Source organism: Mycteria americana, chromosome 21 (genome assembly GCF_035582795.1).
Source record: "Mycteria americana isolate JAX WOST 10 ecotype Jacksonville Zoo and Gardens chromosome 21, USCA_MyAme_1.0, whole genome shotgun sequence".
NCBI classification, from domain to species: domain Eukaryota; kingdom Metazoa; phylum Chordata; class Aves; order Ciconiiformes; family Ciconiidae; genus Mycteria; species Mycteria americana.
Window position 1 is genome coordinate 3,657,548 of NC_134385.1, and position 26,337 is coordinate 3,683,884.

The following is a 26,337-nucleotide window of genomic DNA, read 5'->3' on the forward strand; positions in this document are numbered from 1 at the left end:
CCTAGGACTGATCCTATGCTCTAAATCTGGTGGATATTCTTCCAGGGAGTTCCATTAGATCAGACCCCCAATATAGCATGCAGATGAATGAGGAGCATCATGAGAAGGGAGATCAGAGGGACATGGAAGACTAGGGACAAAATAAGGTATGGAACATCAGATAGTGAGATACGGAGGAAAAGTTTAGAAAATAAGCAGATTTTTAGTCTGGGAATTATATTGCAGGGGTAGTTATGATGCCAAATAGCCTGTGACCTGCCGCCCAGGTTGTGATCGCACCACGTTCTGACCCTGCCTGGATGTGCCAGGCATTAGATAAGGCAATGCTGCTGAACCAAACACACAGGCTGCTGTGCAGAAATCACTTGGTGCCTGTAGTAGTTGGAAAATCCAAGTGGATTTTCTGGAACTAACCAGTTCCAGTTGCCGTTGTGGAAACAGAGCACTTCTTCAGCCTATATTCCCATCTGCATATCTAGGCTGCTGACAAGAACAGTTATAGTTCAATACTTTAAGAGGATAATGTTTTATCCGGTCCTTTGAGTGCACCCTGAGAGATCAGTTGTTTCTTCTTAGGTCTTAGAAAAAGGTTGATAAATCAGGGAGAAAACATAGCATCCTTCAAAATGTTAGCCTTAAAGGAATTGCTCGGTGAACAGCAGGATTTTCCCCGGAGTGACCAGAGAAGCCTTCCCAGGGAGATCCCTCTCCTACAGGTGAAACACGGGGAGCAAACATCAGTGCTGTTGGCTCCCATCCATCTCCTGCATTAGCTGCTAAAGAACGAGGCTGTTGCTGCAGCCTCTCCTCTGGGAATAAGCAGCGTGCTGCTTTTAGGCACTGACTAATGAGTGGGCATGAAACAAAAGTAAATTTTAAAAATGTATCCCTCCTTATCTCATTCTGTCCTGCAATTCATTCAGAAAAGTACAGTACAACCCTTAAACTGTTCAGATTTTCAAGTTCTAAGAGCTTAGGGTACTTTATAAAAACAGCTTTGGAAATGTAATTGTTACTGAATAATATTTGTTCAGACATACTTGTAAATCATTCCCTAGCTCATGTTCCATTATTGAAATTTTCCCTTGGCAAATTTTGCACCTGGATTTTAGTTTTACTGCTTTCTAATCCCAAAATGATAAAAAATACAACCCCCTCAGCTTTTACTAGTAGTACAATTTTCTGTTAATGTAAACAAATTTCTTAAAAAACAGTCCATGGAAAAGCACAGTTGTATGGAAAGCAGAGATGTTGTGGTAAATGCAAAATATACCAAAATGCAAATGAAAATACAGAATTATCACGATAATATTTCCTCAGTAGACGTTAACTTTGGAAGAAACAAAGAAATGTTGGCAAGTATAAGAAAGAAAAAATGAAACAGGCTTTTATGGAAAAAATATCTTCTTAATTTCATAGAATACTACTCTCTTCAGGACTATTTCAGCTGCAGAATGACTACTGGGCATCTGATCTTTCTTTCCATTTTCACAAATAGTTACCGATCCAGGTTAATTTTTGCTATATAATGTTTTTTAATTTTCCCTTGAAATTTTTCAGTGCTTTATAGTCTGGTGTTTATTGTAAAGATATAGAGCTCTGATCTGCTACAACCGACACTTTTCAATCCAAGTATATATTTTTTTCTAAACAGACCAGTAAACCAGAATAGATTCTTGTGAGAAAACATGAAGTAAAACACTATTTTCATAAGAACAACACTGGCAAAACAGTAATGACACTTTAAAGCAGATACAATCACGAAGCACAGTCTATCTCTGAAGTGCAATTCAAGTAAAGCGATCACACAAAATAACCGATGCTGCTATGAAGATCTTATAAAATCTTGCTATAAACAATATTTTATTTACAGATAAACCAAACTCACCCTGTGAAGACTACAGTGGGAGTGCCTGTCCTCATGAAAGAGAAAGGACAAAGGAGCCTTTCCTTCTCCCTGTTGATGACACTAAGAATGACTCTCCCCAAAAGAATGTTCCCCATGTTTGAGTGCCCATCCTGGAGTCTTAAATATAGCATCCTACCATGCCATCGCAATGACAATGGGGAGACCCATGCAGGGGTTAGGCAGTTGGAGCTGTTCACTGCAATGGCAACTAATCACAAACTCTTTTTCAGATCGGGCAAATTATTGCCTTTGCCAAATGATATAAGGAAAGACAGGTGCCTCCAAAATTCAGGCATCAGAGTATTGGATTATTCTCTGCTCATTTAGGACAGAAGCTCACAAAGCATCTAAAATGAATTATGAATGTTTTAATCTCTTCCAGGAATTTCCCTTGGGTTAACATTGCCATTGCTGCATAACGGAGTGAAATAATTTACTTTGACATCTCTTCAGTGAATGCCAACTCCAGCCAAATTATGTCAGTATATAATTAGATCAGGAGCTAACAGCAGCTCTTATGCTTTGGTTGGCGGCAACTATTATACTTCCCTTTTTACAAGCAACTGAAGGCTTGCTGCCACGATAGCGGGTGAGCTTACATATGCAGCTGCCCATGGTGGTATCTAAGAGTCTGGGGTGGGGTAAAAGGACAGAGACTGCTGTTTTTCCATTTATTTGAGATAGGCTTGCAGTTTCAGCATTCAGGTTAAACCCCTCCCAGCAATGTGAGAAGCGGGTGATATTTTTTGTGGTGTCGGAAGGAGAAATGAAGGTTTGAAAGTAGCGAAGCTCTGAGGCTGCAAATAGCAGTTTGTGAGCCAGATGTTTTCCAGCTATGTTTTATTAGATGAGGAGTCAGCACATCAGAAGTGGGCTTCTCATGGCCGCTAGAAGTCTGTAAAGAGGATATGTAAGAACATAAAATTGCCACACTGGATGAAGCTGAAGGTCTGTCCAGCCCAGTATCCTGTCTCTTGAGAGGGGCCTGCAGCTTTTCCTGAGCTGGACACAATGCTCTATTGTTGCTAATAGTCCTATCCCTGTTAAATTGCCTAATTCCTTTTTGAACACTCGTAAGATTCTGGCCTCCACAAGCCTTGTGGAAATTAATTCCACTATCAAATTTAGCACAGTTTAAGTCACCCTGCCGGTATCAATAGGATCTATTTCTGAGAACCTTTGTTCGCTTCACCATCCAAATAAAACAAAGCTGAAACCCAGCAGGATCAGCACTAGAACTATGAGGACTTCTGTGTGTGAAGTTTATTTAGTGTGTTTCAGACATTAGTGTTTCAGACATTCCTAAGAAAGCAATAAACAGGTACTGAATACGTTTTGGTATAAGCTGAGCTGTCAAAGTGAAGGAACACTTTTCTTTCATTGGTTTTGAACCATTGCATGATCACTTGAATGCTTTCCTGAGCTTTGTATTAGGAGAAGTAATGAGTAATTATCATTTATTCTGCTTAGTAGTAATAATTTCATTCATCTTTGTCATATCAACCCTCTGTTGTATGTTTTAAGGAGAAGAGTCTTAACTTATGCTCCCCTCAAATGTATGCTGTTTCAAACCTTTGACTACTTTTGTCAACTTTTTCTTACAAAATCTCATGTAATAATGTCTCACAGCTCTCATTATCTCAGCCTGAGAAGAGAGAAGATACACATGGACATTTCGAATCCTCTGAACCAGCAAGTGTAAGGCCACTGGTTAGCACTGTGATCCAGCTGCTGTGCAAGTTCTTTCATGTAGTTCTGCTGCATCGTACCTCCCCATCACTAACAGCAATACTGTGATGCCAGAGCTAAGATAGAAAGTCTATTTTATCAGGGTCCCTCATACTTTCAGAGCCGTCCCTCAACTCTGCTTCATTCTGTCTCCAGAATTTGGAGCTTTTAATTTGTTTCTTGAGTAAAATTTTCCTCAAAGAACATGTTAAAAAATCATCAGTGATTTTTTATAGTCTTCAAACAGGGCACCTTTCAATGCCAAAACAAATAACAAGCAAATAACGAGGGAGAACGTGAGCCTCAGTCTGCAGCAGTATGTTCATCGCTGTGCAGGGATCCCTGGTGAGCTACAAGCAGGGCTGCTGGTGTGGGGAGTGGCTAAGTGACAGCTCCCAGATTTAGCTGAGAAGACAAAGAGTAATACTTTGCTATAGGGTTACAGCTGCCACCTGCTACGCTGGTATCCTTGTGACAACTGGAACTGCAATGCTCACCTGTCATCGTCGTGACATCTGCCTAGGAATAAGCACGATCTTTGTGGCAAGGCACTTCTAGTTTTTAATATCTAGAGCTATCAAAACCATTATCTGGAAAAGTCAAGATAAATGAGGAACGGTCTGTTGTTAGAGAGAGATGGCTTGCATGGGAAGACCTTTGAAACCATGTTGAAACCCGCTGTTTATCTGAAAACGTCCTTACACAGAATGAGAATGAGATAATTAGATTGTACTGTAGTTGTTTGCTGTGAGGCATTTTGAAACAAACAAGGCTAGCAATTTGATTATGAAAAGCAATGAAGCAGAAGGCAATAAGGTCAGCACATGTTGATGGGGGATGGATGAGCACTTTCCTTGCACAGCTACAATAAAGCTCAGTAGCGTCAACATCTCTTTCCAAGCTTTTCCAAAGAGAAATAGTTTTAGAAAAGATGATCTTCCTGTTAAATTTAAGAGGTGACCCATGAGACAAGAATCGGTCTCCTGCTTAGTATATCAAGGCCTAAAAGATAAATATTGACTTGGCCATGATCAGAGCACAAAGTTGAGAATATTGCTGTCAACCACCTCCAGAAGGCATGGCTTACAGAGTCTCTCTCTTGACTGCGTTCCCTACTCATTACAGTTGCTGTTGTTGGGGCAGAGCAGACGAGGATAGGATGGGGCAATAGCTGGGTTGTATCATTTAGGTACCTTTAGGATCATTCCTGCCATATGCAGCCCTTGAGTGTAGTCAGAGGCAATGTAGCTTTTAAGGTATTTAAGGTGCCTGAAGAAGAGATAGATATCCCAGCTGTGGGACACTTTGCATCTTTGGGCACCTTACACACATTCTAAAAATCTGGTCCTAGGCTTTCTGTGCCTCAGTTCCCATCTGTCCTCCTGGGGCACTAAGATGATAGATTTATTAAGGGCTGGAGATGATCAGACCCTGGGCAGGGGTCTGCAGAGGGATTTGAAAAGGCTCTTAAATAGGAAATGTATTTTTTAGCAGCATCTTCAAATGCTCTCCTAAGGCCCCCTTCCCTGCTGCACTACACTGCCCATACTGACCCTCTGCTGAGGGTTATGTTTCACAACATGAGCCAAAATGTTGACATTGTGGCATTTGATTATTCCCTGAGTAGCATCACTGGGAATGTTGTTGACACAAGATATGCAGCCCACAGGCAACTCTGAATAAGGTAATTGGCATCACTGGCTTGAAATGCAGCCTCTCCAGGGGGGAAGTTAGTGGGGCAGAATGCTACCCCTGAGGTCTTGCACTCCTTGGAAACAACACAGCTGGGCTGCTGCAACTGCTATAACTGCAGCGTTTCTGCATGTATTGCTTTTGATGGTACAGTTTGGACCCAGAGTACATGAAACAGCTCAAACGACATTCCACAAAACCTTTGATACTGAATGGTATGAAGTAAAGCTAGCACAATGGAAATGTCCTTCCGGGTTGCTGCCCAGACCATGCACATATTCATACCTTTCATACCCTGTGCCATGACACCTCTTCACCACATCTGGCATTTCGACCTTTTGGCCTCATATGACATGGCCGTAGTGCTTTGTTCATTGTTGATGCTGGAGTTAGGAGCTGAACCTTTGCCTGTAAAGTTTCTAAGACTATTGCTTTAATCCTGGGTTGAATCATCAAACCCCTTTACTTCATAAAGCTACGGTTTATTTGCAAAATCACACCAAAGCAAGTGGAATTTAGCCTTTAGCCTCAGCTTCCCTGGACTGAGAAAACACGTAAGTGCGCTCATGGTGAGAACAGCTGAGTTTTGCTTCTGGTCAGACTTTCTCTGGCAGTGCTCTCAGAGTACTTCCCCATACCATTCAAAGCCTTGCTTATTCCTATAAATGGTTTCAGTTCTCCTGTAAAACTGATGTCATCAGACACTCACGCTTTTTCACTACACCAGTGGAAATCAACAGGCTGAACTATGCTTTCCTCTTAATGAGAAATAATTGCCTCCTCCGTTCCCCAAATAAATACCATTTAGCTTGCTTTTGGTAAAGGTGCAGTGCTGAAGGAATTTGGCTCTCAGTTTACGTTGGTTTTGGTTCATTCCAGCCCCGGAGGTGGGTCTGCTGGTAACAGGAGCAGAGGATGGCTCTGCAATTGTAGGCTCCTCTCTATCATGCAAATGGAGCATGTTCCTCATTGACAGTGTTAGTGAAGGGTGGGAGGAAGCTGCTCAAAACCTCCCTAGTCTCCTTCATAGATTACTGAGTGCATGAATTGAGGTTACTGTAAATTGAGATTGAGGGCTGAACTGAGATTTGTGTAAATCCTCACATTCCTGCCTACGTGGAACGTGATCCTAGCTGCTTCATCGCTGGGGATTTCAAGGGAAGAAGAGAATGTGTGACTATTTCAGAGAAAGAAATGAGCAGCAGCTGAGAAATATGTCAGAACTGGGCCAAGACTGCATTAATCTGTTGCAGAGATGAAAAAGGCTTTATCTTTCTACAAGCATTAAAGAGCACAGCAGGATAGGGGACATGTAGTTTCATAGAATTGCTGCATCAGGAGCTATTACCACAGTTTCAATGACTGCTTTAAAGGCAAAGTCCGTTTCATGGAAGTAGCCTATTGTTTTGCACGAATCATATATCCAAGGGTAGAACACCAACATATATTTAATTATTTTACTGTACCATGATACGTTTAATTCTTTTAGGTTTGCATACACCTGCACCTGAATTTCTTCAAAGTGTGGATATACCTTGGACCTGGGTCTTTGGTGTTGGTAAAGAGCAAATACAGTTTCTGTTGTGAATTTTGCTAAATTTTCAGTAAACTGAATCTGGAATTTGAACCTGAATCTTAACTCAACTTTTAAAGTAGTTCAATTCATAATAAATTTGAAGAATATGCAAGAAATAAAGGCCTATTATTTAAGTGCAAAGATACAGTATTGGAGCGTACCAAGAAGTAATTATATGAGTGGAGGCAACTATCTCCATGATAGAACAATAGTGGAAACAGTCTGACAACTCTGTGCCATGTTAATACATCGAAGATTAGCTGTGTTTATTTGCATTGCACTATTTGCAGGGTAGGCTGCTATTTCATGCAAGCAAACATAATCTGGATTTTAATATCATTAAGTCATTCTAATAAAATTCTGTGTTTTCATCCTGATCCCACAGTACTTTTAAGTCCAAATCTTTGAACAGCATAGTGAGAGGAGTGCCATTGTCCTGGTCTGAGATGATAGTGTCTTGGGACACAACATTATTCAGTTTTGTGCAGCTTAGCTCCCTTGCTGCTGTTAACATTTCTGTTCCTTGAGTCTCTGGGAACTGCAATTTATTTGTAGAACGTGAGAACGAATCTGGCAACATCCACCGCTCTGTGTTCTTCTCTCCAGGGAAGTTGTTTCCAGTACCGACTGAGAAAAGGAGGGTTGCTGATAGAGATGACAGCGGTTCATTCTCTGGAACATAGTCTGTGTCAACTTTCATTGAAGACCATAACAGTGGCAGTTCTGCTGTCTGTCGTCTATAGCATCCTCCTTGTTCCAGGTAAGACAGTGCCAGCTGGGATACAGGCACTTTACTTTCCATCCCGTCAGTCTGCAACAGCAGTTGCTGTGTTTGCCCAGGGCTCCCCTGTAAGAGGACTGACTCTCTGGTGTCACTGCTGTTCCACAATGCCAACTTTGGCCTTGGTTCTTTGTAATTCCACTGGCTGCAGCTCTTGCCCAGCGTCTGGGTTATAAGCTTTCCACCAACAAAACTATCTGGAGAAACTTCCTTCAGCATTTGGTTTGGCTGCACATTCTTCTTGTCAACGTCGTCTGTGCCTTCGACACACACCCCGTAGGTTAGGGGCAGAATTTGGCTGGACATAGCAGTAGGACCACTTTGCTCAACTATTTGAGGAGCGTAACCAGAAGGAGCTGTGCTTGCCAAGCAGGGTGGCTGAGTGGGCAGCCGGAATGTCGGTACATTTGTCTGTTGCTGATAGGCAGTTTCTGGTGCATGGGAAGACCATGGTGGCTCCAGTGCTCTGTCCAAATGTTGGCTGATCTGTGGTAACTGCACTTCAGGGATGAGAAGTGAAGGTTTGGTTAAATTAATGGGCTTTATAATATGTTCCACTGTCAGTGTAAGAGGCTGGAATGACGAAATCCCTCTGAAGTCCTGTTGAAGTAGATAGACAAACGTGAATTAACAACAAGAAGCTGTGACCTTGAAGGTTTGCTTTAGATTCTTTAAAATTTTCTTTGGAGAAATATCAGTAAAAGCCAGTAACAACCACCAGGGATCTGCTCTGTTGACAAAAGAACTCTTTTTTTCCCTGGGGAATGGCCCTTCAAAGGAATACCAATGTCTCTCATTATGCATCAGGGCAACGGTGTAATCCTAAAATATGTAAATCAAATTGCCAATGGGTCACTTAAAAATTGGAAACCAAAATCTTAAAAAACTTTTGAAAATTTTAGAAAGAAGGGGAATGTCTGAGGGTCTGTGATTTTGAGAGCTGTTCTGACATATTAGTATAGAACCCTGCTCTCCTCTAGGGACAATATACACTGTTAGTTTCCTTTAATAGAATAACCAAGATTGTTCAAATCTGCAGGTATCTTTGCTGTCTTACTTTACAACTCCCTGTAAGAAATTTTCTCTACCTGTGGCAGGATGACCAGATTTAAACTGCCAGTAGTCTGCAATGATTGCCTAGACAACACTTGTCTGCTCATTCATCCTCCTCAATTAGCAATGCTATGTAGGTGCATGCACGTAGTCCCGAGCATTTTAAAGTTTTCTTGCAATGGCTTAGGAACACTTACCAAAGACATCGGCTGTGCACTGTGTTGCTTGACGTACTTATAGATCACATAGCTAATTGCAGCAACCACCAGTCCAGCACAGAACACGAGTGCCACGAAACAGTAGAGAAGCCATGTGTTGTCTGGTTAGTGGGGAAGAGAACAAGTGGAAAATGTAGTTTCAGAGAGTTGGATTAGAAAAACTGCATTGGATTAGCTAAATTGTATTATAGGTCTAGTCTCATAGGACTAGATTTTTAAATTAGGAAAGACAGTGTTGCTTCAATATCTTTAGCAAGACTATGTTATTTTATACCAGCTGAAAATCAGTCTCTTGTGTATCCAATATCCCAGCTGGACTTTTAAATGAGCAGAGTTAACAGCCATACCTGCTAGTGTTTTAACCCAAAATACTTGAGCTTTGCTGCTTCTCTGGAGGAGATACATGTATACTGTTCCATTATATTCAGTGTCTGGGTCCAAGTTGAAAACTTCAAATTCTTTGTTGTGCTCATTCTTTGTCCACTATTTAAAATAAAGACAAATTATGTATTTTAGAAAGATTAAATGCATACAATTTCTTCAAATCAGATTTCAAAATTCAGCATAAAATTTTATTTACTAATAAGGTGTTATAGGACTATAATAATGCTGTATATATGGAATTCTAAATATATAATTTGCTTTCTACTGTCACTGTATTTAATTTTTGCATTTCAGTTCCTTAAGACTTGAACTAAGACATTCCCTTTTTTAGTCACCAGTGGTTTGACCTTCTGCTACTTACACAGTACCCTGGGAAACTCCAGTTTCTTTTCCAGAATTTTAGAGGAATGCTTAAAGTTCCTCTTGTCTACTGAGAGTCAAAGACTCTGAGACTTTCCCTGGTACATCAGAAATTTCATCCATCATGTATAAGCTCTGAGGTCCTTCTCCATCTTACGCAAAATGTGATTCACAAAAGTCAGTGGGCTAGTGGCCTGAGATTGTGCTTTACCTTTTGGTGTGTCCTTTGGTTGAATATTGTTAAGTGATAATCAACAGCACCAAATTTGCTATAAATGTCCTCTATGGTTAGCTGGCGGTCATCCTCACCTCTCAGTGGAGTATAGGGGGGCCATATAAGAAACTTTATGGACCGTACATAAGGAATATACTCCACTTCTGGTGCTCCAATAATAGCTACAAAAGACAGAACAGGAAGTGTCAGATGTTAAGATTAAAGCTGATACATTATCAGATCATCTTATACACATCTTATACACACACCCCAGACTCACTGTAAATTATTACTTCTGTTTATATACAAAAAAGTATTTGAGTTGTATTTCACTGAACATAGGAAAAATCAGGCAACTGGAGATACCGTCTTCCCTCAGGGTTCTGCCACCTTTAGCCAGTGTTTGTCCTTAGAAATTCTCACTGCTTCTATGTTGCTTTGCTGTCCTGCACAGGGACATCCTCCTTCATGCGTGTGTGATGAGTGTGAAATCCCACCACAGGGCACTCAGTTAACTGCTACGTAATTCCTATTCCCACCCTACATCAGGTTTTGTCTTCAGAGTAGTTCAGCTCTTTTGTATCTACACTTATCTTCAGTGGAAAGCATATGTGATACCCAACTTTTAAACATAAGTTTAACCCAAAGCAGCATTCAGTATTCCTCCAAGGCCATGTAGCTTGAAAACATCAAACTGAAAATAATGGCTCTGGGGGATAGGATCACCTCACCATGGGTGCTAATGCTTATGCTGCAATGAAAAGTGAATGTTTAATGATCAAAACAACTTATGGCTCTTTCATAGCTTATTCCATGCACAGATCTGAAGGCTTTTCATAATCATTAACTGCTAATGCCACCTTGAATTATTGACAAATATGCAGTGGGAAAATTTTAGTCACAGAGCCAATAAGAGAATTGCCAAAGGCTGTGTTGTATGTCTGCAGTAGAGCTCACTTAGGGTTGGGAACATTAAATATCCATTGGTCTGGTTGCTTATCCTGATTTTCAGGAGTTCACATTTCATAGCTTCTGTGACTGTATTACTGGCTGTCCTCGCGTTGCCCATCATGTCTCTTACTAGTTTCCTTCTGCCTCTAGTCAGCCTTAATAGCAGTTCTTCCTTCAAGGACATCTGGCTTTTCCTTTTCTCCTCTAATCCCACTTTGGTGTCAGACCTCAGGGAAGGCCCTGCCCGTTTGCTCATTTGCCTCCTTGCCCAATAACAAGCCTTCTTCAGGCCTTCACTCCCTTCCTATCAAGGACAGAGACTTGCAATACTGAAATCAGAGGAAATGCTGTCCTAAACATCAGTGAGACTTGGAATGAATCCCTAGCAACCAGGATTTAATAGATTTCAGCAGCGGTACGTACTCTCTTTTCTGGGTTCAAATCTTTCTGAGCGCACCCAGTTGGAGGAGCAGTAGTTCTGGCCAGTGGCCCTCACCCTGGCGTAGTAATGCTCCGTGAAGTTTTCTGTTTCACGAGTGAGATTGCAGAAAGGCTGCGTGATACTCTGGCACTCACGCTTGTTAAGCCAGGATTTTTCTCCATACCTTAGGACAAAAGAAGCTTTTAGTCTGTTTGGTAGAACAGATGCAATACAACCCTTCTCCAGAATGATTCAAACAGGCTGTTTTGCCAACTCTTGGTAGCTTTTAAATTTGTTATTGCAATTAGCAAGTGGCAGGGAATGTAATGGTAGAGAAAATTCCCCTGGACTGCAGCCCTTAATCTGTTCCTGTTGATGGCTTCTGTGTGGATATTGCCTTGAGGAAGTGCAGCTTATTTCAAGGCACACACAGGAGTGTCCTGTGAGTTGGCGACTCCGGAGTTCTTTGCCCAGCTCTGACACTGAATGATTGCATGCAAGTTCACTGCAGAGTTTGCAGACGTACCCAAAGGCAACAAAGCTATTGTGTAGCATTGGTTTGATTTCTCTTAGCTCTAGTGACCGAACCAGAGGGAGATAATTGCTATTACCTGTATTTACAGGTGAGGAAACTACAGAACAGAGAGAAGGAAGTTGCAGAAGGCAAAGAGTAGCTCAGTAATGGAGTAAAGCTGGCAACCCAAGATGTAAAAGTATTTGCTTAACTCCGCACCATCTACCAGTTTAAATAATCCTGTCCTTTATTGAATTCTTGTCTAAGCAGAACCATTTCCGTAACAGTAAAACAAGCAGCAGAAACAGCAAAATCTACTTTTCTTTCTTGGCCCTTCTCTTTCTGAGAACAGTAGCCCTAAGAACAACAGAACTCCAAAAAGAAGCAAACTTCACATACTGTTTATATTGGACATCGAATACAGTGTCAGGGGGAATATCTGCTTCAGTTTCCCATGTCAGGATGTTCTCAAAGTTTGTAGAAGAAAATGCTGCACGTTTCAGACATGATGACCTCTCCGTAGTCGCAATGCCTGGGGGGAGCAAAGAAACTAGTATTAAAATGCATATTGTGGCATCTCAGCCCTCAGGTGAATATGGGTCCAAATGCTGCTCAGCCTTTTAGTGAACAGAAATATCAGGCACGCCAATTCCAGTTTGCTAGAGATGGGCTTCAAAGCAGAAGCTTGAACAGAACAGGAAACCATGCACACATCACTGTATACACCTTGCAGATTGTTGACTCATCCCAAAGAAATCTAAGTCAGGAATTTTTACAGAAAGACTTCAAAAACTCAGAGTCAGAAGAGAATCTTTGAGTTCCTTATCAGGTTTCTTTTAAAGCAGTTAATGGCTGGAAAACTAAGAACAACCACCTGTTTTCAAGGATAGATTCATGTCTATGAATGTCTGCTTTCTGCCCATACTCGGGGAATTAACGTGCTGAGATCAGCTTCACATCTTTGAAGATGTGACTGCCATTAACCTCTCATGCACCATGTTTTATTGGAGGGAGACTGCCTGTACAGAGTGACACACAAAGACCTGATGCCTGGACTCTGATCTGGGTGTGCCAGGCTGAAGGCAAACAACTCAGCTCCCTGCTCTCTGAGCCCTGTGTGTCTTCCCCACAGAGGAAGGGTTCTGGCTTTGGTAAGCAGAAATGTCACTTGCCCCTGACAAACATGCCTCTGGTCTGAGCTGCCTCTGTAGAGCAGAACAGCACCATGATCAACCTGCAGCAAACTGGCTCTGAGCAGGCGCTGCAGAAGAGTATCCTAGAGACTTCTGGCTCTCTCCTGTCGTGAGAATACACAGTGCAAAATTTTCTCAAGGCTGATTCACAAGACCTTCTAACTCAGGGAGTAACCTTCAGAATTGATAAGCTCTGTAAATTCAAATAATAGACACAAAGATAGATAATCTATACATTACTCAACTCTTGGTTTGCAATATTGATAAACACCTTGAACTTGCATGGGCTTCAGCCTGCACTTGCTGAAAATGAACAGTCCCATTATGGTGCTTGTAAATGGACACTCAAAATCAATGAGTCCCCTCCCATGAAAAAATTACGTGATAAGCAAGTAAAAGTCGCACCATTTTACAGATGGGAAAACTGAGGACCAGAATGGGGGTGACTTGGACAAGATCACATTGAGCAGTTTGTGGTAGAGCAGGGACTAAACCACACCAGTTCCAGGATCCTCACTCCAAGCTTTCCCTCCCGCTGCCTCCATGGAGGAGAACTGAGTGTCAGCAGTTTAAACTAGTTTGCTGTATAGGAGGAGAATTAGGCAGAAAGGCATAGATCCAGTTCTCGATCTTGTTGTCTGTGGCATTTTGGCAGAGAAGCAATGCAGAAATGGATTGTAGTCTAAATTTTGTCCTGACCTCATCTGCAGTTCAACACTTGCCTCTGCTCATGCAAAGCTCAGTACAGTCTTCCTGAGGACGCAGAAATGCAGCAGTCAGTGTAAAGTGGGTGGGTTTCCCTGTCTGGGCACCGTGAAAACCGAATCACCAATACTCTCTGATCATATCAGAAGGAGGAAATCTCCGTCTTCCCATATTTATCCATACTAAAACACAGTTATGCAAAGCAGTGTAACACAAGCACGGTCAAGTGTGGGCAGGGAAAAACAGGGGTATTTCACAGTGTGAAAGTCCCTCTGTTTTACAAGTTTATGAAGGTGCCTTCCCTACAGTATAGGACACAAAATCACGGACACAAGAGCAGATGAATGATAAGGTTGCTTGCTGAAAAACTGGCATTTGAAAACAGCAAGTTTATTCTTGATTCACCCAGGAGTGAGTTTGCCACATCTGGAGTAGGATTAAATGCCTTTTAGAGATACATTGTTTGTTTGTACCGCTTTTAAAATCAGGGCTGTTCTTGTATTCATTTGTGTCTCCACTTAAGACACAGGGAGACTGATCCAAAGCCCTCTGAAATCAATGAATATCCTTTACTTCTGTAGGATTTGTGTTGCAACACATCCGTGGCAAACGCTTTGAAGTAAAGGAATCTTTTCTTCTCCCTACTAATCCTTAAAGCACTGAGCACACCAACAGTACTTTGAAAATATTAAAGGGAGAGCGCAACACAGGAGAGACCTTTTGAAGAACCTCAGACAACAGCTCATTCTTTAGGTTTTTTTTCAGTAAACATGATTGAACTACCTCCCATACTACAGGATCAAACAGAAACGACCACTATCAGTGATAGGAAAGGAGAAGTCAGGACTTACCGACCACTGAAAATACAGCCAAGATGATCAGAAATTGCTTCATGAATAACTATGCAAGCTGGGCTGGGAGAGCAGGCAGTTGATCCTGTGTGCAGGTGATTCACCTTTTACAAGAGCTAAATCCTTGTTTGTGAGGCCAGGTTGGGTTTGTTGCCCAGTAACAGGCTGCAGAGCTACTATCCCGCCTGCATTTGGATCTGAGATCACCAGCTAAAGATGTGTGCGCATGTGTAAGAGAGAATGTAAGAGTGACAACAGGAGCACCTCTCCCCTTCTGAGTATGCACACCTAACTGTACAAAGGTGCACAAGCCAGAGGCTTAGAAAATCCCCAGCTTTTGAAAGAGAGCCAAATACCGTTTTGCTGATAAAGATTTTCCTGCCTGAAAGCCCTCACTGAAGTTTCTCAGTTTTGGGGCTTGCTTTTCTTGTCAGGTAACTTTGACTTACTAAAACTCTAGAAATCAAAATTTAGTGCTGTGCACCTGGTTGGTTTTATAACTGCTGCAAGCAAGACACCTATTTCCTTAAGAAATGCCTTTGAATACTTTCTTAAAATGAAAGTCAGCCGGATCACTAGTTTTTAAGCTCTTCTTTTGTTCATACTGGCCTTGGATGAGAGCCAAATGACCAGCATGTAGCCCTGCTGCATACTGGGCAGAGCACGAGCTCCTCAAGTCTGCCATGACTCTACACGACCAGGTGGCTGCAGAGGTTCTCTCATTTGATGTAGAAAGGAGGTAGCCTTTCCGTAGGAGGAGCATGTGTTGTCCCATGGCTTTTCTCAGAGGCTGCTCTGAGAAACCTACAGTTTATTTTTGTGGCTGCTTACAATATAACTCTGTTCTGAGTATCATGAATGCCATATGGTAAGAACTGGGAGTTTGTATGAAATCTAAACAAGAAAGAAAACAAGACTAGGGAAGTGATCGTGCCCCTGTACTCGGCACTGGTGAGGCCGCACCTTGAATACTGTGTTCAGTTTTGGGCCCCCCACTACAAGAGGGATATTGAGGTACTGGAGCGTGTGCAGAGAAGGGCAACGAAGCTGGTGAAGGGTCTGGAGCACAAGGCTGATGGGGAGCGGCTGAGGGAACTGGGGTTGTTTAGCCTGGAGAAAAGGAGGCTGAGGGGAGACCTCATCGCTCTCTTCAACTACCTGAAAGGAGGTTGTAGAGAGGTGGGGGTCGGTCTCTTCTCCCAGGTAACAAGTGATAGGACAAGAGGAAATGGCCTCAAGTTGCGCCAGGGGAGGTTTAGACTGGATATTAGGAAATTTTTCTTCACCGAGAGGGTTATCAAGCATTGGAACAGGCTGCCCAGGGAAGTGGTTGAGTCGCCATCCCTGGAGGTATTTAAAGGACGTTTGGATGAGGTGCTTAGAGACATGGTGTAGTGGTGGTTTTGGCAGTGTTAGGTTTATGGTTGGACTCGATGATCTTAAAGGTCTTTTCCAACCTATATGATTCTGTGATTCTGTGATTCTGTGATTCTGTGAAAGAGATATAGTTCTTTTTCCATAGCATTCTTAGTTTTTTCGGGTGTTGTTAAGTTACATTTTCAGGCTTTTCTCAGAAGAGGGAGAGACATTTCCTTCTTTGGTCAAAAGTGACAACTAATTGCCTGTCTGCAGGAGATGCGTATTTAGAACCACCAGATGTGTATAACATCTGAAGAACCGGTACAGCTGCATGCTGCTTATTTTACCCAAGATGTCCTAGGCAGAGAAAGCTTCACACATACAACCTGCATTTGAGGTTTAGGAAACTCCCTTAGACACTGCTTTTCAATTTTTATAGTACAGCTGATCCCTTGACACAGACTGGATAACCTCCTTGGCTTATTTCTCTGGCTTACTTTATCCCAGAGTCATAACTGTTCACAAAATGGGGAAGTCCTGTCCTCAGTCCTCAGTTTTGCCTAGGACTAACTGGACCACTGCATAAAGCTGAGGTTCCACCAAAGCAAAACCAACTGGACTGTCCTTCTGAGCACTGAGAACTGTTCAAATTGTCATCACTTCAGCCCTAGAAAAGCTTTAATAAATATCTGCCCTAAGCCACATAGGACAACTGTGCATTAGACAAATTCCTTATGAGCAATGCTCTTATATTGTCTAAAGCCTATTTAAAGTGCCTAAATGGTAGATTTTTTCCTTGTTATTACAAGTGAGTCCCATAAGCAACATCACACAATCAAAACACAAATCCTGTGTGCTTCTGAAGCTGAAAGCACGCTACTTTCACTATTCTATCCTTGTGGCCAAACATGTGATAGAAATTACTACCCCTTCTGCTTACCTCTTAATCTCATGGATCTTCTGTTCCTGAAGTTGTTTCTATTCCCTGCCCTGCTTTGATATTAACGGGGCCGTCTGCTTCAAACCATGCCACTGATGCATTGCTGTCATTTTGTCTTTCTCATCTCACTTGGACAAATGCAGAAGCCTCACAGGTTTACTAAACAAGACACACCTATCCACCAGTATGGCCTCCATCTAATTAAGTACAACTCTTTGTTAGGGTGTTTCCTGAATAGCTTGCTAAAGTATTTCCATTTTTTTCCTTCCCTCACGTCACTGCCTCATGCTTCTGCTGTACGATGACCCATGATAGGGCAGAGGTGACGGAGATTGTAGTGCACCTGAGACTTTAGTTTTGAGAATATAACTTAAAACTTTATTTCTGCCCTTATTTCTAGAGAGATGTTACCTTTTGAGTAGCTCAGGAAACACCTCTCTGAATCTTTAGGTACCTGAAGATCTCCAAAAGTCTGGTTCCAAGTTTAAAATTAAACACTTGGCTTTCAACTTCCAAACTGTAGAGCCTAAGCCTATGTCAGAAGTTAGTTCCTAAGGACAAAACCAGAGGTTCATAACACAGATTTTCCATGGAACTTTGCTTATAACTTGGCACAGCTGGGGAAAGAAGAGAAAAATCTTGCGTGCCAGAGATTTGTGAAGGTGGTAGATTAAGGCCAAAAAGACCAAGGTGGTTATGTCCTCTGAGCTGCTGCAGGGCTCAGGCTGCAGAGCCTCACTCTGTGAAGACTGCATGAAGCCTAGTGACTGCTGATCCAGGGATGTAGGAGATTTGATTCCAGCTCTGGCAGTTATCCAGTAGATGAGCAATGTCCAGGTTTTTTGGTTGACTGGGTCATGCCTCTTCCAGTGAGAGGGGAGAGCTGCTTTTCTCATTACACAGCTACAACTGTTAAGTAAGGTGTAAGATATGGAGTGATTGCTCTGGAAGAGGGAGCGCTGTGCTCTGGCCGTCCCTGACCCTTTTGCAGTGGAAAGCAGGTCTCAAGCCCTGATGAAAGAAAACATGGAGGAGGAGGATGCTGCCTCCACCAGTACAGCTCATCTGGCCTGCAGCCTTTCCCCCAGCTTCCATCCTGAGAAAAGCTGGACAAGACAAAGACGTGATCCCAGGCCTTGTTTGCAAAGTTGTGACATGTCAAAATAATTTTGTAGAGGTTACACAACTTCAGAGCTTCCCGTAAGTCAAAGCCTGGGTTTTTTTCCTTGATTGCACAAGAAAATGGGTGGTGATTGTATTTGGATGATCTGTATCTTTCTAAATGAACAGGAGGGATTACAATGCAGAATGTACCTAAGGACACTTTGTGGAGGACACGTAAGAAAAAAAAGGGAAATTCTAGTTGATGAATCTTTTCTGCCACCTCACCTTTTTACTTTAATTCGGGACCTTAATTAGTACATCTTGCTCTCCTCTTTCAAAGCAGTTCCCAACCCCTCCTATCACCCCCTACCTCTTTCTGATGTTGTTCTCCTGATTCTCTGAAGATGTCAACTTTAATACCCTCCATCAACACCCTTTCCTCATCTGAGACAACTCTCTCTGAATGCAGAGAATGGCTGTTGTGTGTCTTCCTCTTTCTTTTAATGCTTTGCTCTTCTGTGTGTCCTTTTACTGGAATAAAATGGGAGAGTATGTTTCTGTGAGATGTGAAGAGTGCAAATTCAAAATACACTGAAAAGGTCAGTATTGACCAGTGAAGAGAGGCCTTATCTCTCCTATACCTTTTGCTGGTGGACTTCTGATTTGATTCTTTGCTCAGAGAGATGGTCACAGTCCTGGTCTGTCAGTGACAGAGAGGGAGACCTGGCTGGGAAGTCTCATAGGATTGCACTCAAACCAAAGCATTAGGAATGGGAAGCCCATGATTGAGCCCTGTTTTAAAATGTAATGTTTTTCAGGATGAGCTGCAGTCACCCTTTGTAGTTCTGGGAAACATAAAAACACACACACATGGAGTTATATATCAAAATATTATTGCCTCTGCATAAAGCAGCTCTTAGACATTCTGCACAGCAGGGGGAATTTCAGCGTCAATAAGTATATTTGTATAAAACAAAAAATAAATAATAAACAAACATGCTGCACATCATTTATCAGTTTGACTTCAGTTCGCTCTGTTGAAACACAGAAGGTGATCTCTGTAGGTTGAGGTGGAGATCTTTTCATCCCACAAAAAGCAAAGGTTGTTAAATGTCTCTGTAAGGTATTTCCAGTCAAGCAGGGGTGCAGTTTTGCCGTTAGAGAGAAGCAAATGTAATGTTAGCAGTTCATCCTGGCTCAAAATCAACATGCAGGCACAACACTCTGCGTTTTCAGAACCAGCTGATGGTTTCACGCAGGGCCGGGTTGTGTTTTTGCTGTCTCAGAGGTGTTTTTGCCTTTCATAACTCACATGTAAAAGTTACGTTGCTCTGAAATCTCACATGAACACAAGGCACTGCGTGTTTGCTGTGTGATACCTACATGAGGTATCACCGCATGCCTCATCCCTGGCTGGGTTCGAATAGTGTGCCTCATACCAGAGCCTTAACACCTTACCGCAGCTGTACTTGTACAGAGGGATGGAGAATGTACATTAGTTACTTAGCAGTAAAAATACACCTTTTGTGTCCCTAAAGCCCTATACCTTGATAGGCCAGACATTAGTAGAAAAAACTCTGTCTAGATGAATAAATACAAAAAGCACCACTATCAGTTTTTTGTCCTTGTCCTTGTTTAGGTATCCTTGCCTGGATAGCTGGAGCTCTCCAGCATTTTGCGGGCACGCGGCAGAACTGCTAGGGTACTCTAGCTCCTTCCCATGTAATGTGTGTGCTCATAGCCTTTGAATTTAAACTTGTGATCATATTTTTCCTCCATATTTGATGTTTCAAATGCGTCACTTAGCACCGTGGATGCGGGAGGTGTCCCTTCGGTAAAATGATCGCTGTCACAGTCACTTGCAATACCTTCATCTTCTGCCACCTGTAATGTCTGAAAGGAAATGAGCAGCTCAGTGCTGGGATCCTTGCTGAGCCGTGACATCTCACCAATTTGGACATGCAGATCAGCTACTGATTTCTGGTAATACTTGGTGAAATGATGAGCCTTCCTATGCAGGTAGTGCTCATCGGCTGGAAGTTTGGCACAAATCCCCTCCATCAGTGTTTGAAGATGGGTCATCTCCATGCATTCATCCCTCTCTGTATCATGCTGTCCATGTTCCATGGAACCTGGGAATCTCACATCAGTGAGGGATAGTCTTCCCAAAGAGGAACTGTGAGAAAGGGATGCGTTCTCATTTCCTTGGGATCCTGAGGTGTCCACCTCATTCTTTCTCATTGGAAAGAATGAGAAACCCAAGGTACTTAGGTCAAGCATAGATTCACTACCCACAGGGAGACCTCCAGATCCGGAGTCCAAGCTAGTTTCCCCCTGAGATGTTCTGGATGGTTGACAGTTGAGATGTCTCTTTGGAAACTGAGGCATTTCACTGTATGGGATGAAAGTACTGCTGTCTTCTTCCTCTTCCTCCTCCTCCTCTTCTGATGATGATGATGATGATAAGAAAGAAGCCATCCATGGTAGGTTGTTTCTTGCTGAAGTTTTGTTTGTCTTCCTTTGTGACGTTGGCTTGTCTGTGCAGATAAGGTAGTCCCTGAAGAATTCCTTTTCACTGGGCTCACAGTGAAAGGCTGGTCCAGCAGCTTTTAAATGAGATAAATCCTACCAGGGAAAAGAAATAAGATACACAGATCAGTAAGTTAGTGATGCTTTTTAAATAAATAAAAGTTTGGATATAGGACATGCCAGAATCAAAGCTTACTTATAATGGGACTTATGAATGCAAAACTGAGACACGCAGAGACCATCCAACTCCCCCACTCCTTCCCAGTTACCCTCTGAAAATCAGCAAGACTTTGTGTCAGGAGGGGACCCCAGCATTTGGGCCATACCAAAGCATGAGGCATCTTCTTTCGCTTAGCATCTTGTTTCAGCAAGCAGATGATGAAGGCACTTGTCAGAAGGATGGGGAGGACAAACACAGGGGTCATGGCAGAAAATGGGAACTTCCATTCCACTGCTGAGAAAGAAAAAGACAAAAATAATCTCCTGGTGGTGGTATATTTTATGCTAATAATGGGCTATTATACTCAGCTTTTCTTTCAGAAATCTCAGAAAATGTTAGGCTCAAGATCCTTATTTTACAAATGCAGAGAAAGGATAACAGACTTGCCTAAGATCAGACTCTAACTCAGAGTCACAGTCAGAAACAAATGTTAATACCAGCCAGTGCTTACTTGGAGCAGGTTAAATGCTTTATTCACACATTTTTCGGGAGAAATTTGAATATTCCCAAAATTTCATTGTGAGCATAACTCAAGTACAATATTTCAGAATTTTCAGGAAATATTTCAGGGTTGCATTTTTTAAATGAAAACATTTCCATAGAAAGCAGACACCTTTCACTAGAAAATCCAACCAGTCCATTTAACAGGAAGCCCATTTTTTTGGTTGAAAGCTAATTTTGATGGAAATGTTTGACTTGCCCTAATCCCATTTGATGTCTCACCACATCCTTTTCTCAGCAGGGACATACCTTTGTGATTTAATAGCACGCACACTGGTTGTGAGAATTTGCTGTGCTTGAAGTCAATGCTTTGGAAGGAAGATCTGGCACTTAAACAGTAGTTGCCTCTAAGTGCAGTGGTGTCGATAGTCACTGTATTCTTCCTAAAGATAGCTTCGTATTGCTTCTGTTTAGAAACAAAGAGAACAGAGGGTTGGAAAGATGATTCTTTCATTATTTGAGTGGTATTTCTCTACCTTTTCAGCCCACGATTCTCTTCATCATGGTGTGTGGCTCCAGTGGTTGGAAGGTGCATGGAGAGGCACTTCATGTCTTGCTTGCTGTTTGTAGCAAGCATCTCTCCTAGGGCTTATGGATTCTAGGGTGGGATTTCCAACTGCTGCTGTGCTCTGTTCTGCCATGGCACGCTGTTAGTGGTACCTGAACTAGTTGTTTTAAACCTCAGATATTGCCCTATTATACTGACTATAGTGTAGCCTCCTCATCACACCTTCCTGATAAGAATAGGGAACTACCAATAAAATAAGGATGCACACACACATCTACTTTTTTTCTCTGGCTTTGGTTTAACTCTGGTTTGGCCATTTCATTTTCTCCAGGCCTTGGATCCAGTCCCTCCCTGCCCAGAAACTTGAAGCTATTTCAATTCAAGCTGGGCACCGTTCCTCCGTTTCATCTAAGAAGTGCCACTTTTACTGACCTTGTCTTCAGATCCAGCTTCCCAAAGGTTCAAGTCATACATCCAAGAGAAACTCTCCACACAGGTGGCCAAAGGGAAGGAGGCATTCACATGGATTAAGTTCTCCTTGACAGTCACGTTTAGCACTGGGGGAGCCAGTTCCACTGTAATTGAATGATCAGACATGAGAATAGTGCTTGCTTGTGTCTTAGCTCCACAGAAGTAATGCTTTTCTGTGACTGATCTACACTTTTAACTGTTATCTTGTGATAGACATGAAGGCAGGAGGAAGGCAAAAGAATACTTCTTTTTTATCTAACATACCCCTGCTGGTATGTGGAAAGCTTGAAGCCAGTTTGGTCACCTAGAGCATTGATGAATAAATTCTGACACTTGCTACAAACTTTATTTTCAAATGATCATGACTCATTGTTGTTTGTGCTCACACAAATCTCTGTCATTCATAAAGCTGCTTGCTACTGTTTCTCTTTCTGTGGTGTGTGGTCTACTCATTTGCTCATGCCCACACTGTTGTTGGGATGTACTTTCATTCAGGCTGTAACCTAACAGACACTCACCATCCAAATGGTATTCCTTGAATTGTGATTCTACCCATGGTGACTGGAATCGTCCAGAAACAGCTTTTACTCGAGCCCGGACTTTAACAAAGAAGTTTGGAAGCACACAAGTCAGATTGCAAGAGGTTCTGTGAATATTTTTGCAATGAGGAACCTTTATCCATTTGTCCATGCGTTCCTGGCTAAAAGAAGAAACAAGCATACCATAATATTAAACATGCTGTTTTGTTATGATTTATAGAGCAAGAGACAGAAGTGTTTTGGAGGATGGGTACTGAATCTTGCTCAGACTTTGGAGCACTTCCCAGACGGATAAGGATTGGTTTTGGTGAAAGGATGCAGCCAGGTCACTGATCATAAAGACATTGATTAAGATACATGCGCAGACATCTGCCCTGTGCCATGCTTTCAATCAGACATCCTCTGTAAGCGCTTACCTTTCATACCTCACAGTGTATGTCACATCTGGTGGAGAGCCTTCTCCTGGAGTCCATGTCAAAATCATGTCAAAATCCTTTGACAGTAGTGTAACATTTTGAGGAGGGGGAAGTTGAACATGACCTGATTGAAAGGGAAAATTACATTAATGATTTAAAATGTCTTTGGGGATAGGAAATATCACCTGGTTTTAACCAAGGTGGTTTCAAAATTTGAGGCAAGGCAGCTCATTTCATTTAAGATTGGAAATTGGCTATGGAAGCAGGTATGTCTGTGATGTAGTTGTGTTTTCCTCATCTCTTATAAAACATCTTCATCTCAACAACTTTTAGAATTAGCACCTACATTTGGGTGAACCATCCTATTCTATAATATTGAGCGGCTTCCCCCATGGTCTCACTGGATTTCACTGTGACCTGGTTTACAAGCCCACAGACTCCAGCCTGACTCCCTTGTGCTCCCACCTCCTAGCCCTGGACGAGGCAGACACAGCTGGTCACACCACTCATGCAATCCCAGTCCTTCAAAGGCAGATCCTACCACGAATGCAGCGAGATGCAGCACGCAGGATTGCCACTTGTACTTCCTTGCTACTTACTGTTTCTGACAGGTAAATATGTACATCGCTAGCCTTCCACAAGACACATTCTATAGCCAGATTTTAAATTACCATTCCTTTACAGTGGAATATTTCACTTTATGTGAATCATTCCCGTTTAAACTGCTTAAAATTTACCTGTATATGTCTTTCTTCCTACAAGCAAAGCCACATAGCATAGTGAAATGAAAAGTACCAAAGATAGCTGTACCGTACCTCTAGTCTGCCGCAGGAAGCACAGTGCCATCAGGACTCTGATTCTCCAGGTAGACATGCTGAAGCAGAACTTTTCCACTTGTAATATATTTCTTTTCTTGCTACCTTTTCATCATGTTGTTTTCTTGTATTAAGTTGTATGAATTACAGAGGAGCATGCAGTTAATGACCGGCACATGCGCACACAGTCTCACTTCCTGGTACGGCCCAAATATAGCACTGCACATTGAACTGGGAAAGCAGCAGATGCGAGAGTGCTTTTGATGAAAGAAAAACGTTGTCAAGATTGCAGTACTACGCCCTCCAGTGTAACACAACTGATCTCTGTCACAGGCTACGTGCAAAAGGAAGACAGTAAAACAGTGTGAGCCTTATCTTGTGAGGCACCTCATTAAAAAACTGACCTTTGGAATTTACCGATGTGGATGTGAAATATTAATAGAAATCAAATTAGGTTTTACTGCATGAGACATCTGATAATAACCTAGCAATAATAAAAACCAGTAATCCATCGGTAGTACCTGATATTATGATAGTCTTGTGTTTATAAGAGATCAAGAATTTTCTCTTAATTTATGGTACCAGGTTAAGAATGTTTTTCAGAAGGTAGGGAATTACTCCACTTTACAGATGGGGGAAGTAAAGTGCAGAAATGGGACAGGGATCAGCCCTGTACACAGTGTGGGCAAATGAAAGGACGTGGATCCTTCTGATAAATCCTGTGGTTTTGTTGAATGGCAGTGCTGCCATTTCCTTATACCTTAGTTACCACGTATCAATTATTTGTCATCAACCCAAAACTATCAGTCAAGATCAGGACCAGTTGCCAGGACTGTGCCAACACACAGGTAGTTCTTGGCCCCTGCACCGCCTAATCGATGAGCACGTTGGCCGTTGGCCCTGGCATTGCAGCTGTGAAACTCTCGAGGTGTTTGTATTTTCAGCACGTGGTACCTTTAAACTCCAGAGCTCTCCTGGGGCAAAGCTCAGATCCTAAGTTGCTGCTGTATCTTACAGCCTCGCACGTCCTTCTAAAGCAAAGTCATGGAGACAGCAGTTTTGTTCTGTGTGTATCAGAAACATAGCAGGTGTTGGAGTAGTCACTTTCCAGCCCAAACGGAATCCAATGCCTAGCATTAGTAGCAAGGCTTGTTGAAGCCTTAGGCTGCAAGCCGTGAACTTTCACCAGAATTCACTGACCGTACACTGAACTTTTACTTAGCTCCATGAAGGAAGGCCCCCGAAACCGGTGCAAACCAGAAAGATAAGGAGGCTACAATCTCAGCAGAAGCTACAACCTTAGAGATAAGAGAAGAAACAGCCTGCCTAGAGACAATGAAAGGACCCAATGAAGAATGGGAAGACCCCAGACCCTAATATGACTATTGGTCCAAACTGTCTCCTGAGGGGAGGGGAATTTAAATTGTAAGGGTATAATTGCCCAAGGATTTCTTTGTTCTGGGTCCCTTGCCGGAGGCACCCAGCTCGAGCTGTTTTCACTGCTGTACCAATCAATAAAATCGTCTGGCGTACATCATATCGGAGACTCTGCTCCGGGAAACCTCGGGTCGAGCCAGCGGGGAGAGAAGGCGCCCGAGAGTGAGTGTGTGTGTGAGTGAGCAGTCGAACAGGGGCACCCGTGAGCTCAGTGGAGCTGCCGCTGCGAAGGGACTCTGGTCCTACCAGTTAAAGTCTCGGGTGTGCGTGTGCGACTCCCTGAATGGTGTGTGCATGCTCGGGCAGCGGCTTCTCCTTTAACAGCAGGAAATATCCTGGTTCAGCCCTGAGCTATGCTACCAAATACAATGCGCCCAGCTGTACGTGCTTGGAATAGCTGTGCCATTGCATTCTGTGCACAGAGAGAGAAGGGGAAAAAATAGCCCGATCAGTCGTGCTGTTTGGTTGGCATGTCTACTCTCCTGCTCTTCCCATTGCAATCACCTCCAGGCCTGTGCCGTGAGGAAAGGAAAGGGGTCAATGAAGTTACCACACAGAAGATAACACCGGCATAGAGAAAAGGGGCTTTTCTGGGTCTTCCCCAGATGGAAAACTCACCAAGCCCAGCAGATGGCCCGTTGCTGTACCTGTGAATGTCAGGTTCTGGGTACCAAGTGGGAGAAGAGCCAATGGACCTGGGTTTGTATTGGCAAAAGCTTGTATGTTTACCAGGAGGGTATCAAATGTCTCATCTCCCTGAACATGGTACGATTCAAGTCATAGGAGGAGACGCAGTTACAAGTTTCTTCAGTCACAACTTTCACCAAAACTCTCCATTTCTTCTTACCACGGGCTTCTGTTACCAGTACTTTTCTTGTTCCTTGGCTGTTTTGCTACCTCTGTTTAATTTCTATGAGGTTTCTCTTTCTCATGTAAAAAGAACTATGA

The 26,337-nt window shown here is 42.6% G+C and overlaps 2 protein-coding genes and 1 long non-coding RNA gene across 3 annotated transcripts in view; 1 reads left to right on the forward strand and 2 right to left on the reverse strand.

Moving 5' to 3' along the window:
* Positions 1 to 22,860, forward strand: part of LOC142419466 (uncharacterized) — a 58,226-nt gene extending 35,366 nt beyond the window's left edge. The window contains exons 3-5 of the long non-coding RNA XR_012778558.1: positions 6,819 to 6,887; positions 7,512 to 7,665; positions 22,043 to 22,860. This is a non-coding gene — a long non-coding RNA (uncharacterized LOC142419466). The remainder of the gene's footprint in view (positions 1 to 6,818; positions 6,888 to 7,511; positions 7,666 to 22,042) is intronic.
* On the reverse strand, positions 7,255 to 14,593 carry IL22RA1 (interleukin 22 receptor subunit alpha 1). The gene is made up of 8 exons (XM_075522458.1): positions 14,551 to 14,593; positions 12,201 to 12,333; positions 11,290 to 11,471; positions 9,913 to 10,097; positions 9,305 to 9,440; positions 9,232 to 9,234; positions 8,937 to 9,058; positions 7,255 to 8,286 (listed from the first exon to the last, which is right to left on the reverse strand). Exons 1-8 carry the CDS (start codon positions 14,591 to 14,593, stop codon positions 7,255 to 7,257), a joined length of 1,836 nt encoding a protein of 611 aa, XP_075378573.1.
* On the reverse strand, positions 19,373 to 24,113 carry IFNLR1 (interferon lambda receptor 1). The gene is made up of 7 exons (XM_075522469.1): positions 23,953 to 24,113; positions 23,138 to 23,261; positions 22,701 to 22,882; positions 22,144 to 22,286; positions 21,453 to 21,609; positions 20,809 to 20,936; positions 19,373 to 20,578 (listed from the first exon to the last, which is right to left on the reverse strand). The coding sequence occupies exons 1-7, from the start codon at positions 24,008 to 24,010 to the stop codon at positions 19,661 to 19,663; spliced, it is 1,710 nt and encodes a 569-aa protein (XP_075378584.1). The 5' UTR covers positions 24,011 to 24,113; the 3' UTR covers positions 19,373 to 19,660.
* Between the last annotated feature and the right edge of the window lie 2,224 nt (positions 24,114 to 26,337).

Excerpts from the sequence above, each read along its gene's own strand:
- IL22RA1 (XM_075522458.1), bottom strand. The coding sequence starts at position 14,593 with ATGAAGCAATTTCTGATCATCTTGGCTGTATTTTCAGTGGTCG. Across the intron at positions 10,098-11,289 it reads ATTTGAACCCAGAAAAGAGA|CTATTATTGGAGCACCAGAA; the intron begins GTACGTACCGCT and ends TGTCTTTTGTAG. Across the intron at positions 8,287-8,936 it reads GTGCACAGCCGATGTCTTTG|GACTTCAGAGGGATTTCGTC; the intron begins GTAAGTGTTCCT and ends CTACTTCAACAG.
- IFNLR1 (XM_075522469.1), bottom strand. The coding sequence starts at position 24,010 with ATGTCTACCTGGAGAATCAGAGTCCTGATGGCACTGTGCTTCCTGCGG. Across the intron at positions 23,262-23,952 it reads CTTCCTGCGGCAGACTAGAG|GTCATGTTCAACTTCCCCCT; the intron begins GTACGGTACAGC and ends CCTTTCAATCAG. Across the intron at positions 22,287-22,700 it reads CAAGGAATACCATTTGGATG|TGGAACTGGCTCCCCCAGTG; the intron begins GTGAGTGTCTGT and ends ATTCAATTACAG.